This window comes from Nanorana parkeri, unplaced genomic scaffold (assembly GCF_000935625.1).
Source record: "Nanorana parkeri isolate BGI_ZX_2015 unplaced genomic scaffold, ASM93562v1 scaffold322, whole genome shotgun sequence".
In the NCBI taxonomy this organism is placed as follows: domain Eukaryota; kingdom Metazoa; phylum Chordata; class Amphibia; order Anura; family Dicroglossidae; genus Nanorana; species Nanorana parkeri.
In genome coordinates this window covers 41,294-59,724 of record NW_017306590.1, presented here as the reverse complement: position 1 = coordinate 59,724, position 18,431 = coordinate 41,294, and the positions used below count along the sequence as shown (strand labels likewise).

Below are 18,431 nucleotides of genomic sequence, written 5' to 3'. Positions count from 1 at the left end.
CATATATATCCCTGTATGTGATCTCTGTCCAAGACACAGAGAACCATAGCCACATGCTTCTCGTCCTGGACTGGGCATTGCATCCAGAGTAATAAGAAAAGACCCCACACCTGTGAGACAGACACACCCAGGAAGCTACAATCAATGGATCAGCTCCACCTGTGAGCAAATTGAAAATGAAGTGCAGTCTACTCAAACAGGGCTGAAAGAGCCCTACCCTGCTCCACTCAGGTGAGAGCAATCATAGACTCCAACTTAGGAGCTCACAACGAGCCCAGGCCAGGTAGGAAACCCTGATTGCTACCAGCAACGGAACTCCCTGTTAGCCTTGCAGCACTGTGCTAGTGTAATTAGAAGTCCAATTTCAGCACATGTTAGTGAGTGTCTATGAACCAGCCCGTCTGCAGCACAATGCAGAGTATTAGCATTGGAGCCTGTCCAAAAATAATGCAGGCCCAAATTTAAAAATTTCACCACAGCTAGGAGAGGATTTTTTCCCCCCAAGCTATTGTCTCTCCTTTTGAATTTCCCTTTAATTAAAGGAGAGTGCACAAAAACTGGAGCAATACCCCTCCAGTACTCTTGCCCACTGTAATGCTTTTGGCCAAAGGAGTCTGTAAAGCAATTGCTACAGCCTTTCTAGGCTGATAACTCTTTATAAACCTCTGCAACAAAACAGAGGCTGCGAACAAGAGTGTGAGATTTGAAAATAATTCACAATACTCCTGCACCCCACGTCTATTCCATGTGGGAGTAATTTGGTTGCTTACTTGTCTGGGTTTGCCGCTTTGCAGCTTAAAAAAAACGTATCTGTGCTGCGGCCCTTGCCTCTAATCCGCCATGCACTGGTGGAAATAACACATACCAATCCTGTGTTAGCAAGAGGCACTGTAACCCCCAGTAACCAACGCTCAAAAGGAGGAACACCTCCCAGGAGTTCCTGTCCCTCATTGTGCCCTACCCACAGTACGGCACATGCATTCTTCCCTGCATTCTCTGAACCAGAAGGTCCCTGATCAAGAGACTGGTTCCCAATCATTTCTACGACTTGGATTACTGTGGAAAATGACTGAAGAGTCGACATCCTCTCTTCCCTCATGAAATCTATCAGGCTTTAAAACATGCCTGGCGATTCATCCACCACTGGCTTCCCTACACAGGATTGGCACCGTGGTTTTTTTGGAAGAAGAGGGATATTTAATGTTGCAGGCTGCATATGCACTGGTGGAAATAACACATACCAATCCTGTGTTAGCAAGAGGCACTGTAACCCCCAGTAACCAACGCTCAAAAGGAGGAACACCTCCCAGGAGTTCCTGTCCCTCATTGTGCCCTACCCACAGTACGGCACATGCATTCTTCCCTGCATTCTCTGAACCAGAAGGTCCCTGATCAAGAGACTGGTTCCCAATCATTTCTACGACTTGGATTACTGTGGAAAATGACTGAAGAGTCGACATCCTCTCTTCCCTCATGAAATCTATCAGGCTTTAAAACATGCCTGGCGATTCATCCACCACTGGCTTCCCTACACAGGATTGGCACCGTGGTTTTTTTGGAAGAAGAGGGATATTTAATGTTGCAGGCTGCACATCGCTGCCATGTGTGCCGACTGATGAGAGCATTCCTCCTTCAGAGGCCTTGGTTTCCCAAACATCAAACCAGCGCCTCTGTTGAACATACAGGTCAGTACTCATACAACCTCATACATAGAGGAAGATAGAGGAAGACAAGTTCCTTCAGAGGGCCTGTTCTGCCAAACACACCAAAACGTAGCCCAATGAACACCAGAACTTAAAAAGGTGTCATCCAGTCCCTCATGTTCCCAAACACTGAGAGATCAAGAATAGGAATGGGGGAGTCCAACCCCTGTCCTACCTCAGAGCTGCTAGCACCAGGATCCCCCTTTAGAGGAAGAATCCGAAACGGTAGCAGCCCTCTCAGATACACTACTCGGCCGTGAGGCCGCTTGAAGGGGAACATGCATCCCAGAACATGAAGGAACTGCCACCGCATGGCTACCACGGCATGGCTACCAGTCATATCTGCATCCTGTATCACCATGCGGAATGACTGAAGGGTTGACACATGGAACCATCAGATTTTTAAACATGCTGGAAGATTCATCCTTGACCAGTTTTCTGATGCCAGACTGGCATAAGGTCTATTGGATGTGGGGAAAAACTTTACACAGTATTGTGCACAATTCTTATTGCCAGATTGATTTGCTGCCGTTGTTTTCTGCAAAACAAAAACGACACCGTTAAAAAACAGCAATCTTCCAACTTGTGGCAACCCCATTTCTCATGGCCCCAAACACTGAGAAATAACCGGTAAAGGAAATGGGGAACTCCCCCTCTCTTACCTTAGAGCTGCCGGCACCAGGATCCCCCAGATCAAATGATGCCATTGTGGTAGTTGAGTCTCCAGCTGGGCCCCCTGGCCCCTCTGACTCCAGCTCTTGCGCCCCACTATTGGTGCCCCCCCTTGCGTGTGTGGGTACCGCAAGGGCCTTGCGACCCCCTGCTTCAGATGTGTTGGCCATCTGTAGCGTGGACCGAATGGTTGCCGCAGCCTGGCAGCGGCTGCTCGTATGTCTCCGCACCCGAAAGTGACGCCAGACGCGCTGCGGACGCCGCCAGAAGTTTCTTTGATTACGACATTACCGGCCTTTTTCGTACGCCGGGAATTGCCTCCCCCATGCCGCACGAGGACCGCCGCTCACAGTCCCCGCGGACCGGAGCCAGGATCCCATTGCCCACTGCAACTGGGATCCACCACCATTGCCCACTGCAACTGGCACTACAGGTAAGAACACACACACACCGCACATCTTGAAGCAGAGGTTTCTCGCCCGGGGGAACTCCCCTGAGTCCACTACACCAACAGGTCAAGTTGCCCTGTACACTCTTGTGCAGGTAAACTACAGGCATTCTCTTTCGGACAGCTGGGGCTGTCCAGGAAGCCCCCCTTCCTGGGTACCCCGGGTCCACTGACTCTCTGCTGTACCCCTGTCGGGGGGAAGCCCCTGCTCACCAGCACGAAGGCCTAAGGAAAACAACAAACGTTACGATGTCCTGCTCGGCCGGAGGAAACACAAAATAACTGAAGCATGCTAGGCTTGTGCTCCTTTTTATTCTAAGTGTGGGTGATGTGTTTCCTGTTCCGGTGGGAGGAGCCTATCTCTCTAATGCTGTCCTGGAAGGTGACTAGAGAAAGTGCATTACACAGGCATTGCACTTTTTCACTCTAAGCAGACTGCCAAACATGCACTGAAACAGGGAAGCAATAAATGGATAACTGCTGTGCAGCACTACTAAGCAAGAAGAGCAGTCAGCTTACGTAATCAGGAAACATGGCTTACCCCATATACAGTGAGGAAAATAATTATATGATCCCCTGCAGATTTTGTAACTTTGCCCACTTACAAAGAAATGAAAGGTCTATAATTTTTATCATAGGTGTATTTTAAATAATGGAGACAGAATATAAACCAAAAATCCAGAAAAAACACGATACAAATGTTATAAATTGAGTTGCAGTTCAGTGAGTAAAAGAAGTATTTGATCCCCAAGCAAAACATGACTTAGTACTTGGTGGAGAAACCCTTGTTGGCAAGCACAGAGGTAAGACGTTTCTTGTAGTTGGTTACCAGGTTTGCACACATCTCAGGAGGGATTTTGCTCCACTCTTCTTTACAGATCTTCTCTAAATCCTTAAGGTTACTTGGCTGTCGCTTGGCAACTCGAAGTTTCAGTTCCCTCCATACATTTTCTATAGGATTAGGGTCTGGAGACTGGCTAGGCCACTCCACGACCCTAATGTGCTTCTTCTTGACCCACTGCTTTGTTGCCTTGGCAGTATGTTTTAGGTCATTGCCATGCTGAAAGACCCCCTCTACGACTCATCTTCAGTGTTCTGGCTGAGGGAAGGAGGTTCTCATCTAAGATTTTACAATACAATACATGGCCCCATGCATTGGCCCCTCAATGCGGCAAAGTCGGCCTGTACATTTATCAGAGAAACAGCCCTATAGCATAATGTTTCCACCTCCGTGCTTGACTGTAGGGATGGTGTTCTTAGGGTCATAGTCAGCATTTTTCTTCCTCTGAACACGGCGAGTCAAGTTAATGACAAAAGAGCTCAATTTTGGTCTCACCTGACCACAGCCCTTTCTCCCAGTCCTTCTCTGAATCATTTAGATGTTCATTGGCAAACTTCAGACGGGCCTATACATGTGTCTTCTTGAGGAGGGGGACCTTGTGGGCCCTGCAGGATCTCAATCCACGGCGGTGTTTTGTGTTACCAATGGTTTGTTTGATGACTGTGGTCCTAACTGCCTTGAGATCATCCACAAGCTCCTCCCGTGTAGTTCTGGGCTGATCCCTCACTTTTCCCATGACCATCCTTACCCCATGAGGCGAAATTTTGCATGGAGCACCAGACCGAGGGCGATTGATGGTTATTTTGTATTCCTTCCATTTGCGAATAATCGCTCCAACAGTTGTTACCTTCTCACCAAGCTTCTTGCAGATAGTCTTGTAGCCCATTGTGCAGGTCTACAATCTTGTCCCAAACGTCCATTGACAGCTATTTGGTCTTGCCCAAGGTGGTGAGGTTTGAATGGAAGAAAGAGATTCTGTGGAGAGGTGTCTTTTATATACATAACGAGTTGTTGTTAGGAGCACCTTCTTAAATTGACAGGACTATTCTGTGTACCACATAGCCAGTCTGTGGGAGCCAGAATTATTGTTGGTTGGTAGGGGATCAAATACTTATTTTACTCACTGAACTGCAACTCAATGTATAACATTTGTATCATGTGTTTTTTCTGGACTTTTGGTTGATATTCTGTCTCTATTATTTAAAAAATGCACCTATGATAAAAATGATAGACCCTTTCATTTATTTGTAAGTGGGCAAACCTACAAAATCTGCAGGGGATCAAATAATTATTTTCCTCACTGTATATGTAACAGTCAACATATATCTGTAATATTATAATTATCAAGCCATACATACCAATCAGCCATAACATTACGCCCACTTGCCTAATATTGATTAGGTTTTGTCGCCAAAACAGCCCTGACCTGTTGAGGCATAGACTCCACTAGACTTCTGAAGGTATGCTGTGATATCTGGCACCAAACTGTCAGCAGCAGATCCTTTAAGTCCTGTAAGTTGAGAGGTGGGGCCCCCATGGATCAGACTTGTTCCCATAGTGCATCCTGGTCACTATTTCTCAGGTAAGCAACACACACGCACCTTAGGAAAAGAAACAGGGAGTACAGAAGCGCTACTACCAAGTGGTGACTTGGCAAAACCAAATAAGGGAATTAAACTTACCAAAGAGTGGCTTGAAAAAGACCAGCTCTTCGAAGCGTGTAGCCAGCTTGACATTGTCACTTCATACCTCCTACACCTCCGTTTCTCGCTCCCACCCGCTCTACCCCACAGACACACCGCTCGTTGTTCCGGGCTCCCTGCTCGTGCCCTTGAGCGGTGTAGTCTTACCCCTCCCACCGGCTTCCCTGGCCTCAGCGTCCATCTCCAGCCTAACCCTAATCACCGGCTTCCCCCGAACACTCGCCGCTCGTCAGCACTCGGCGCTCGTCAGCGAGCGATACAGGCTCCGCCCCTTATCCACACAGCGTTCAGACTCACACTAACTGGCCTTATCCAGCGGCCAGCACCTTCCAGACAGGCAGTCCTACACCGCATACGACCCTGGTTACATCTCTCACAGATCTGTAAAACATCCACCAGCCCGGTCCCCACCGTGCCTGCTACTTTCAGCATCCCCCCCAATCCCAGATCCCTGCCACACTTAACATCTGACCCAGGTTCCCACTGACACTGAGCCCTTCTTAGCCCCAACAGCTTTGACACCCCCATCTGCCCATACACAACTTTGAGTGCCCATCACTCTCAGCAGCCGAGGACTCCCATCCATCCAACCCTTGCCGATGATAACGCGCCAGTACCCATTCTTTGGTAAGTTTAATTCCCTTATTTGGTTTCCCAAGTCACCACTTGGTAGTAGTGCTTCTGTACTCCTTGTTTCTTTTCCTAAATAACAAACGTCGGACACCCCGGTCCGCATTTCTAAGGAGCCCCACACCAAGCACTTTAACCCACACTCATACACCCTCACCTTAGTGTTAGCGCTGCATCAGGGGACATTTCTCCCAATTTTTTCGTAACACACACGCACCAGCCATCCACGTTGCAAAAGAAAATGCGATTCATCAGACCAGGCCACATTCGTCCACTGCCCTGAGATCCAGTTATGATGCTCACCTACACAATTGTAGGCACTTATGGTGGTGGACATGGGTCAGCATGGGCACCCTGACCGGTCTGTGGCTACTTAGTCCCAAACACACCAAAATGTGATGCACTTTGTGTTCAGACACCTTTTTTTCGGAACCAGCATTAACTTTATTTTTTAGCAATCTGACGACCTACAGTAGCTCTTCTATTAGATCGGATTACACGGGCCAGCCTTCGCTCGCCACGTGCATCAATGAGCCTTAGCCACCCATGACCCTGTTGCCGGTCCACCGGTTTTCCTTCCTTGGACCAATTTTTGCCTTGACAACTGTAGACCGGGAACATCCCACAAGAGCTGCAGCTTTGAAGTTGCTCTGACCCAGTTGCCTAGCCATTACAATTTGTCCATTGTCAAAAATCGCTCAAATCCTTACATTTTACAATTTTTCTGCTTCCAACACAAACTTCAGGGATAAAATGTTCACTTGCTGCCTAATATATCCCACACACTAATCACTTCACAGCCAAGTGGTCATAATGTTATGGCTTATCAGTGCATACCTACAACACAATAAAGTCAAAATAAAGTAAAAAAAAAAAAAAATATGAGCTGGTGTTCCCAATATGCTTATTAACTTTGCATCCTTTTGTGAACATTCTGTTGGCTATATCACGAACAAAACCTAACACGCACATAAGCTATATTTCACAGAACTGCCAGCAGAGGTCCTTCAGGACTTATTTAATGATCATTATTTTAGAATCTAAAATGCCTCACTGTTAAAAAGTGTAAAGCTGAGGCCGGTAAAACAAGAACCATAATGTGAAGCTTTTAAGGCCTACAGGTATTTTTTTGCGCTGACAATTTATGCAGCACTTTATACAGTACACATTCACATCAGTCCCTCCCGCCCGGCTTCTTGATTGCCCAGGAAGCTGCCTCCATGCTAGTGGAAGTACTGGTATCCGTAATTGGTATCGGCAAGTACCGAAATATAAATATTGGTACTCGATACCGAAAAAATGGTATCAATGCATCCCTACAAAATAGTCTTTGTTGCATTAGTAATTTGTGATTTCGTACATGCTTATCAGAGATATTGATTCAGTTGTTACTACATTTATACTCTAACATTACCCTTTCCTTGGAGAAACAAAATGTAGGCTACACTTGCAGGCCCACATCTGCAAATTCTAGTTATGCTTTAAAATTATACACTAGATCTGGCTCTAGAGTCCTAGAAGAACAATAACAGTCTGTACCCAAAGTCCATGCCATCATAATCCTGTCACAGGAACAATGAATCTATATATATTAATTTACTAACGCTTAACGTAATGTGCATTACCTGGAAAAAAGATATGCTTTAAAGCGGAACTCCAGGCAGAACACCAACTAAAACACTTACATATTCATGAAAAATTAAGCATTTCTAAATTCACCTAATGTATATACCTGCATTGGACTTGGGATCAGCTTCTTCTTTTGCCCTATACAGTAGAACTTACAACGGGAGAGGGAGGGGAAGCATTAAGAGCCAATCAGGAGTGCTGCATGCACATGTACAGACAATAAACATGGTAAAATAAGAGCAGGGAGACGGCATGTCAGTCTGCTGCTGCTCCTTCACTGTCCATTAATAGGTTGGGGGCAGCGGGGTGACCAGGATGTATGGTTTAACTGCAGCTGAGAAAAAGGCCATGCAACAAACTGGTGCTTCCTTATATTAGGTCTGTGTAGATCTCAGGACTGTACAGTAATGCAAATAGATGTGTACAGTCTATAAAAACTCTCTAATGTCAATTGTTCTTAGGATTCAAATACTGGATTATCTAACACTGTTCTAGTCAAGCAGGTAACTAAAACAAACATGTCAAGATAAGAGGCATTAACTAGCATCGACCTGAAATGTAAGTTACCCACCACTAACAAAACTTACCTAGACAAACCAGTTGTAATGGAGATTTTACTGGATCGGGTACATAGAACCCTGGGTCCTCTGCAAACTGACTCCTCTAGGACCAAGGACGTGCTTTGCCACATTCACTTTTACTCCGAGAAAGAGCAGTTCATGTGGCAGGCATAAAAAAATGGCTCCCTGGAAGTTGAGGGCATCCAAATTAGCATATCACACTCATCTAGCCAAACTCTTGGGGTGACGAGGGAGCATAAAGCCGGCTTTCCGACCAATCAGAAAGCCGGGCACGGCGTCATTACACGGCGCCTGGCTTCCTGATTGGCCAGCTTCCGACCAATCAGGAAGCGTGTAATGAAGCGCCGCCCGGCTTCCTGATACCGGAATTATCGGGCTAGGCATCGGAGCATTTGGGCGACTACGAGTACTCGCCCATATACTCGGCATCTGCACTGATACCGATACAAGTATCGGTGCATCCCTACCTATTACAATATGCAAATATGTTGCTCGCTACTGTACTGACAAATCCTGTATTTCTGATCATTTGTACTTGCAGGTCTGCCTTTTTGTATCTCTGCATATAAAAAATAAAATCTTAAGAAGAAAAATTGTTTTATGGATAATTTAAGCCTTTCCCTGCCACCACCATAAGGCATACGGCGGAACACAACTGTTTGCAGGTGGCCATGTCAGTAGGCCTTACGGCGGTGGCTTTCACCCTTCTGCAATGAGCTCATGGTCGCTTTAGAGACCATGAACGTATATCAGAAGGTTTCTCCCGATGGTCCCCTGTAAATAAATAGTGGTCATCAGCGGCTGACAAAATTGGACGGCGGGGGGGCGGAGGAGGGAGCTGTCAAATTCAGGATGTCGAGCAGGGAGGAGCGAGCAGAGCTGCTGTCAGATTCTGGAGATCTGTGGTCTATGCATGTACAAGCGGTTCAGGATGCCGTGCAGAGGATTGGTAAATGTGTCATATTTCCCATTCCTTTCCTGTGCAGAACCAACACTAGAGTGATCGCTGATAACTGGGGACATAGTTCACTCATGAGTTCCTTAATGGACAGACCACTCAGTACAAGAGGCTTCTATCCATTCATAACTGGGGAGAGTACTATTCCTCCTCAGTTTATGAATGAATAGAAAGTCTCTGTACCGAGTGCTTTCTCTTCATTCAGAACAGCTGCAGAAAAAGAGAGGGTCCTTAATTTCTTTTTCCATTTTAAAAGATACATTTTTATTGCAGGATCTACAAAATTAGTAGCACCATCTTTTTATTCTACTGGTTTTCTGCTTTTAACAAACTCTAAAAGTAGCAATTGAAAATAAAGAACAATTTTCAGCACTCTGTACAGAGTACAAAAAGGTTAAAAGTGTTAACAATCTGCTATTTTCTGTCAATCATTTACCTTTCTCTTCATGAGTGTCTGGGGTTTGCCGAGTATTGGTGTAACTTCTAGATGATGTGGTTCCTCTTCATCCTCGCTACTTTGCTGGTTGTGCTTTACGGGCTTTTCCTTCTCTAAGGTTGCAGGGACATCTGCTGAGGGAAGTAGGTAATTGCTTAGATCCTTATTCTTTGACGGTGACTGCTTTGAGTGTGATGGTGAGTAGAAGTGCTGGTGTTCTCGTTCCCTACAGCTTTCCTGCTCCATGAGATGTTCCGCCTACAAGAGTACAAAAACATACACACATGAATTCACATTCTTTATAAAGAGAGGACAGTGGCAAATCACTTGCCTGGAGCTAATGCACCATTTTTTTCCATAAAGGTAAAGCTTTTCTGAAAAATTATATGGTTACTGTGTATTGTGATATATTGGAAATGTATTCATGCAGACTTGTAATGTTACTGACAGGTCTACTTTAAATAAAAGGTTAAAAAGCCTATAGTGGACCAATTCATGAAAAAAACCAAAACACTCATGTCTCTGCTGTCCATACAAATTGCTGCTATTTTTGCAGTGCAATTCCAAGTTTGCAGCTGAGCGCCATCATCAATGTGTCACCACATAGTTGATGATGCTAAGGTAATGGCCAGAAACCAAGTCCCTGGTCATGCCATCAACCTGGCCATGGTGCTAGGACACCAGTAAGGAGAGAAGACCTACAGTATATCTAGACTTTTGCAGGATTGCACCACAGATATCACCACAAATCTTCCGCCAATTGGTCAATATAGAGTAATATTGCCTTAAAGAGTCTGTACATTTTGAGAAACTGAGGCACCACCTCTTTCTTTCCACTGGAGATCCAATCATAACTCTAGTTCTATATAATGTAAGATAGAAGAAAAATCTAGTAGAAAGAACAATACTGTAATGGTGACCAAAACATGTCAGAACCCAGTGATGGAGTATATCCAACAGCATGTACATAGACAAATATGTTTTGGGTAAAATACGTTTTGAAAAAGAATGGTGTACCTCCTTTTCTGAATCGTGCTCGTCTTCAGATACTGCAGAATTAGATGAAATGACTGGCGTCCACCTGAGACAGTCAGGGTCAACCTCATTTACATGACCCCGAGTTTTTACTCTGACCATACAACTTGCCAAGAACTTTTCACGTCGAATGATAACAAACCTGCAAAAAGTACAAAACACCTTTACCTCCAAGCCAGAATCAGACTGCAGAGAAATACTGTATATGGTACCAATTAAACAGTTTACCAGGGTAAAAGAAAAAAGGAGCCCTACTTGAGACTAAACCACTAAACGTGTACCATGCATGACTATTACAATGACGTGGGAGATTTCAAAGAGGTAGAACCTTAGGTAAAATCTGAAATGATCTTCCCTGATCATGAAAATAAGGAGATGTAGGAAATGAGTGGCGCAAAACAGGGTTCAGTTTTACTTTATCCTAAAACGTGCAAGTGACCAGAATAAATGAAATTAACTTTACAACCAAATGTAACAATTTTAAAAGACCAGAAAATGTTGTATACTGGTAACAGAAAAACAAAGACTAATGTACATATCAATTTTGCTTTGGCCAAGGTTCTACTTTAATGATGACACTTTATGCAGGATGATATGAAAATACCACCATTTTATTCTATAGGGTCTTGGCATTCAGAAAATATATAATGTTGGGGGGTTTTACGTCATTTTCAGGCCTAAAATGTGCAATATAACATGGGTGCAAAAATGGAAAAAAGGGCCTCATTCATGAAGGGGTTAAGAAACCCAAAGCAGAAATGTCCACTGAGATCATTTTGAAGTTGCATTATGCAAACTTTGAACTGCTCACATTTTTGAAAATAAATTACTCACCCTTAATTTCTAGCCCTCTCGCTACATTAGACTGCCATATCCCTATAGTATGTTGCTCCTGCATTAAAGGTATGTCCAGACTCAAGTCTTTGGGACATTAGAGTAAAAGCACAACAGTGCGGTGCTACATGTTTACCAGCTGGGCTGCAGGCAGTTTGGGAAGCTGCAGCTGTCAAAGGAGGTGAATATGGACCTGCTGGGCCTGGGTGACAGAGTTTAGCATACTGAGGGTGGCTTCGCAAAAAAAAAAAAAAAAAAAAAAAAGATAATTGGTCTGTTAATAAAATCTATTTTACAATGGCCCGTAATGCTTGCTATGAGGTGGACACATAATGCAAGCATACCAGCAGCTTCCAGGGTGATAGGACTCCATAGAAAAAAATCATGCATTTAAAGGTAATCCAACTTTTAAAGTTAATGTGCTCCAAGACCTTGTAACACTCCGATACGAGTACCAGCACTATATACAATAATCAGAAATTATTTAAATTAAAATGTGCTCAGACTAAACAGAGCCTTCTGTGCTGTTGAGCCTTATAGCATCAGTATGGTCAGCTATTGCCGCGAATTGTTACTTTCTTAGTCTGTCACTCACCTGTCTCCTCTCTTGTCTATCATGTTGAGATGCTGCAAGGTGGTGGCAATGTCATGAGGACACATTCCTGTAGCTCGACTAAGCCCTTTCACACTAATCTGTTTCTCATGATGAGAGGACATATAGTTTATGATCACACTTTTCCAGTATGAGAAATAAGATAAACGGCCCAAATCTGACAGAGGTTTTTCTGGAGAGCCGGCCTGTCCCTCACACCGTGAAAGCAAGTAACCTGCAAGCACATTTCAAAACAACAATAGAATTAGAACATTCATAATATTAATATGGTGTTACCGCTCTATCCTCCAGTTAGAAAATATGCAGCCTTTTTAGATTTAGAACAGTCAGCTTCCTCCCATGGTGGTTTCGTTATGTTTCATCATAAAAATTGTTACTCTTTCACAGGTATAACCTATCTTATGTGGTTTCTAGACTTAAACAAATATATATTGTAGTTTACCATTCCTTAAGAGGTAGTAGCTGCATTTATTTTCTATTTTTAGGATTGTTTTCCTTTATTTTGACCTTGTGATCCTGCCTGACACAAACTTCTTGTCCTAGGACTTAAACAGGACTACATCACACCTCCCTCTCCAGGACATAAAGGATAGGTGTTTTGTAGTCCACAGAGTAACCAGGGATCAATGTGAAGCAAAAGTAGAGGGCACAGGAAGTTATCACACCACTAGATTTGTCAGGATCAGTACTTTTTTTGCACTTAACAGATATAACAAATTGTTTTCAATGGTATATTTACCAGACCAAAAAGGAGCAGATAAGATAATCTGATTGTTTGTGCTTACATACACTTACATACATTTTAAATGTGGACTGCAAATTTACATTGGCAGGCAAATGGATCATTATCACATAATAAAGCATATATATGGACAAACTGGACAACGATCCCATGAGAAATGGTAGCAAATACATCCAGTAATTTCTTGGTAAATATGTTTTTTTCTGTCTAAATATATGGCCATTATTTTGGCATTAATGACAAACAGTTCTCCAGTAGTATTTACTAGAGATTTATATCTTTCCATCTTCCAGACAGGATATAACTACACATGGAGTGGGTTTTGGCACTTTTTTTACCATCTCAATATGCGTACAAAGTATACGATGGTTAAGATAACCTAAAAACTTAGATAAGACATAAAAAAGTAAACCAAATTACAATCTCAAATCTCTACAACTAGAACCCTTTCTTATAAAGTCTGCATTTCCTACATATTTTTTTATTCTTATTTAAATCATATGTTTAATGCATTTTTCCTTCGGTTAAAGGAATATGAATCTATGCTCCAAAGAAACAAAAAGTGAGAGATGGCTGGCGTGTCAAGTATTTTCCTTTGTAATATCCCTAGCATCAGGTAGAAAAATATAAAGTGTGAGTCAAGAGGATACTAAATGGAATACTTTTAAACAAGATAAGCAAACAATTAACATGGTGGAAAAGTATTTTTTTGACGTTGTATTATTTAAAAATGCCATCTCTTTGAATGTGGAAAACCATTACTTCCTAACGTATAATAAAATGTATGAAGTTAACATTGTAAAATATAACTGTGTTCGCTTTAAAGCAAACCTGTGCTTTGTCTATGAAGGGCAAAGCAACAGGCTCACGTTGACCTCCATTACCCCAGCAGCAAATACAGGTGTATCCATTGCTTCTTGGGAGCAAAAAAGATTGCTAGTATTGAGGAGCATGTGGGCTCACTCCCCTTCCTCTCATGTGAAATGACCGGCATTTGGTGAATTTCCCACTGCCATCACGCGGTATGGGGAGTCAGCTCTTCTGACTCAGAGCTTACACAGGGATTTCTCTCTAAACTTCCGGTGAGGCTTTGATCCTGTAGAAAACTCATGAGAAATAGGGCTACATTTCTTTAAACTATTCAAGTTAGGTAGGCATGGTCAGTACTGACAGGCTAATGATCACCTCCTTCAAACTAAAACTCCTGAGACTGCAAATGGTACACAGCCCACAATCGTGAATATGCTTTTTTTAGTGGCTTGGTGGTTATACAGCTATACAAGTTTAGGTAGTAAAGCAATATCACAGCTAAAGTCCTGCAGGAACAATGTTGCCACTTGTATGCTTATGACAGCCAAAATAAGGGCTGCTCATGAAGTGACAATAAAAAGACTATTCTCTTTTAGTGTAGGGTTTTTTTTACGTACACTCTTGTAAATGCCATCATGTTTCCATTTTTTTTTATGGTTTGCAGTGCTAAACATTATTAAAGATTGAAAGAAAAATGTAAACAAAAGGTACCCCAATGTCACAAAAATTACAGTATGCATAATCAGATGATATTAGGATACTGAAGTTGTGAACAGCTTCTGCCTTCTGGGATCAATTATCAACCAGAAAAAGCTCTAGCAGCCCATACAGTCTTGCACTTGGCAGGACTGCAATAAAAGGCTTAGAAGAACCTTAAAAACATGGATGACACCAATATGGATACCGATATTGGTGCCTATAACGAGTATTTGAGCGATTACTCTTACTCGCCCAAATGCTCCGATAATTACCCCGATACCGGAAATCCGGTCAGAGGGAGCATGGAGCCAACTTTCCGGCCAATCAGAAAGCTGGGCGCCGGCTTCCTGATTGGCTAGAAAGCTGGCTTCACTCGTTGCTAGGCAGCCCGACTTACGGATTGGCTAGAAAGCCGGCATCACTTGTTGCTATCAGCCTGGCTTCCTGACCAATCAGGAAGCCAGGTGGCACGTCATGACCCGCCTCCCTGATTGGCTAGGAAGTCAACTTCACTTGTTGATAGGGAGCCTGTCTTAGTGACAATTTAGAAAGCCGGGTGGCATGTCATGACCCGTTGCCCGGCTTCCTGATTTGTTAGGAAGTCAGGCGGTCTATCAACAAGTGAAGGGTCATGGAAGCCAGACTGCCTGTGAACGTGAAGACGGTGTTTTTTATATAGAACACCAGCTTCCTGATAAGCCGGCCCAACAGTATCCCAGGATGCCAATATCGGTATTCACTATCGGCGAGTACTGAAAAAAAATATATCGGTACTCTTACTCGATGCCGAAAAACCGGTATCGGTAAATCCCTAGTCTAGACTATAGGAAGTGCATTGGTGTTTTTGAATAAACGAGTTGTCAATATTACTTATAAATATAAGGGGACAGCCAATAAGGTAACCAAACTGATTCTTAAAGTAATATTAAAGTCAAAAGGTTTTTTAGCTATTTCAAATGCTGATTAAATCCCTTACAAATGGATGCTGCTTAATTTATGTATAAAAGTTTTTTCTCTGCAGCATCAGCTGATCCTCTAAACACTGGCACTGATATCCTGTTTTCTTTGCCTTGCAGGGTCCTATGGAGCCATCCTTGTGTGTACTAGTAAGTTGTGTTTGTGTCCACAAACACAGGCACAGCAAGGCAAGACACTCCCCTGCCCCCCTCTCCCTCTTTCCTCCCTCCCTCCTCTAAGCTAGTAGTTATGCAGCTGCTGGAGACTACACTGTCCTTTGTGCTCTCGGACTGGATAGGAAGTTCAGGTAAGTGATGCTGAGAAAGTTAGAGGCAGCTGTTTGGAAACATGACTATTTGGGCAAAAAGTGTAATACTAAACTGGGCAATGTATATTTGTTTGATTTGGATTCATTCTTTAAAAAAAAAGGTGGAGTTTAAGACTACTTTAACTATATGAAGCCTGTCCCTCATGATCCCCAGGATGGCTCAACTGAAACTTATATATACACATTATAAGACAGATTTCTTGGAAAAATCTATTTTATTGGGAGATGATGACGACAGAAAATGATGGTGAAGGTCAGCAAAAATAAAACAATCACAGCAACTACAAATAAATCTCTTCAGGGCTTTCAGATGACAGAACATCTTTGAGGAAGCCGGCACCTAGCGCAGTCACATGAGAGCAGAGAGAGAATCCATAGCTTTGTGTAAGATGGAGTAGCTTGGGGATTGGTGGATAGGAATTTCTGTTATGTGCCAAGGGCTAATGACTCTCTCTGTACTATCATATGACAGTGCTCAGTGCCTGAGTGGTCAGTTACCACACACTAGCCATTGTGGTCCCAAGCAAAGAGAAGAGGGAGAACAAGTCTAAGGTTCAGTTTAAAAGAACAACTGTTGCTTTACTCATGCATGTTAACCTTAAATGTCTAAATTCTGCAGCATGTTAGTTTAGGACTAACCAGACATGAGAACCATTGGCTTGGGTGCTGAGCTTACATATTTTGGCCTTAAATATAAACACCAATATCTCATAATTCTGTGTGTTTTGGTTTACTGGGGATCGGTTTAAGATGCCTACAGACCTGCCTAATTAATCAATACTTTGAGCAACAGGAGATTGTGTTTCGGCATTGTGCAGCCATGGTCGAATTCCCCTAGCTTTTGTATGTTAGTATATAGCTATTTGCAAGTACAGGACTAAAACAGGGCATGCATTGTTTACAAAATGGCATATTACACTTTCTTAATCTGCATTAAACTAAGATTTATTTAAATACCTGCTGCTCCTGCCAGTGACTACCCCTTCCTCCAGCAGGGGGACAATGTTGAATGGCCTACAGTAGATATATACTGTAGTGCTGTCACCCAGATTAGGTCAGTGTTCTTATGTAAACTGCCAGAAGGGACTTCAAAGTGTTACATAGGTGGTCTGGGACCAAACCCTAGTAATTCATTAAAAGCATAAGTTCTTTAAATTCAGTTTCAATATCACTGCCACGGTCATCAGGCAGACAAAACACATGCATCTGCGTAAAATGACTGGCAGATAAAAAAAAAAAAAGAAGTAGCAAAGAAACAATGAGCGTACAATCCTGTTCTGTAAATATGAGGATCATAAAACCTTTGGAAATGGAAAAGCTATTCTGCAGAAAGGAGGATTACAGAAAGCCTTAAACCATTATGCTTACTAGCAAAAATGTATAATATGCAGTGACTGAAGCACCATTCTGATAAGAGAAACAGAGGTGCTGCTGCATACAATAGGTTCTATATTTCAGATAGAAAGCACTCAGTAGATTAAATCATATTGCTTCGAATGCGTGTCAATATCCTACAGCTCCTGTATTAGTATATATAACTCTGAGTTAGTAATGCTCCTCCTGTGTGCTGCATGCAAAACATATTACAGTATGCAGGGGAAAAAAGGTTAAGTAAAAGACAAGAATCTGGCAGCGCAGGAGAGAGATAATGAGAAAGCGCTGCAGGCTGTCAGTGTTATTAAGAGGCACTTAGAGGGGACACGACAAACACCAGGGGGGCAAAGCAGTCTGACTTCCTGTAATTACACTCAGCCAACCTCATTAAACACCTTCACAAACCCGCAATAAACGTTCAGACAGCCCTTGAGACACAATGTAGAAAACGCTAATCTATAGACAAATCAAAGCATTCAAGCAGCACACGGACAATTATACCCATGTTTACTTAAGTAATGGTCATAGTTCTGGGGTCCAGCTTCACAGTTCTACTTGAATTCTATCTTTATTATGTGTCAGTGAGCAAGCAGCATCCTCGGTTTCCCACAAAATCAGCTTCATAGCAGACGCAGTTACAGTGCCCAGACTAACATGCACAATTCAGACACATGCACTGCCAAGAGCTCAAACAGACAAAAGAGCTACAGCACAAGTACACAGCTGCCAAGATCAGCTTAAGCAATGAGTTCTGACAGTACAGGGAAAAGAAGGGAGGGAGGGAGAGGAGGAGGAAGGTCTCCATTACTAGGGTGAGATTTTACACGCAATGCAGATCTCTTCTTTATGCTTCACCTTCCGCATGGCTTTATCTCCTGAGCACAGATGTATGAAATCCTGCTTTGATAGTTCACAATGCAGGAGTCGTGGGATTCATTTTAACACACGGTAAAAACTCGATGATTAGGCTTAAGACGTTATTTTAAGAATAACAATTAATTTATTTAAATGGATGGTTAAATGCTTTCTTTAAACTATAACACTAAGCAGTGTTGTAGGCTAAAGTATATTTATTGAAAGGCTACATGACTTAACAGTTCTAATGATTCTGACATGAAAATCTAGGACTCTAAGCAGTGATAACTGTCATGGCTATATAAAATAGTCAACTTCATGTTATGCAAAACTTAAATTGGAATTTTGGACATTTATGATCGTAAAGGCATCACATAAAAAAAAAAAAAGGAAGAAAGAAGGACGAATTGCTACAGTTTTAAAGCTAAACCTTTACTCTTGCAGCTGAATGCCAGGCCATTGCGACTGAAAAGCTCTGACCTCGGAGTAGTGTGAGTTTGCCATCGCCTCTTACCCCCGCACATTCCTAATCACCCATTACTATGATGAACTGCAGCACTGGCCAATAAGAATGTGCAATAGG

General features: G+C 42.9%; 1 protein-coding gene across 1 annotated transcript in view; it reads right to left on the bottom strand.

The window, feature by feature from the left end:
- KAT6B (lysine acetyltransferase 6B) overlaps positions 1-18,431 on the bottom strand; it is a 56,075-nt gene that overhangs the window by 15,967 nt on the left and 21,677 nt on the right. Inside the window, exons 12-14 of the mRNA XM_018558152.1 lie at positions 12,066-12,297; positions 10,619-10,778; positions 9,602-9,859 (exon numbers count right to left, since the gene is read on the bottom strand). Of these exons, the coding sequence (XP_018413654.1) occupies positions 9,602-9,859; positions 10,619-10,778; positions 12,066-12,297 (650 nt within the window). The remainder of the gene's footprint in view (positions 1-9,601; positions 9,860-10,618; positions 10,779-12,065; positions 12,298-18,431) is intronic.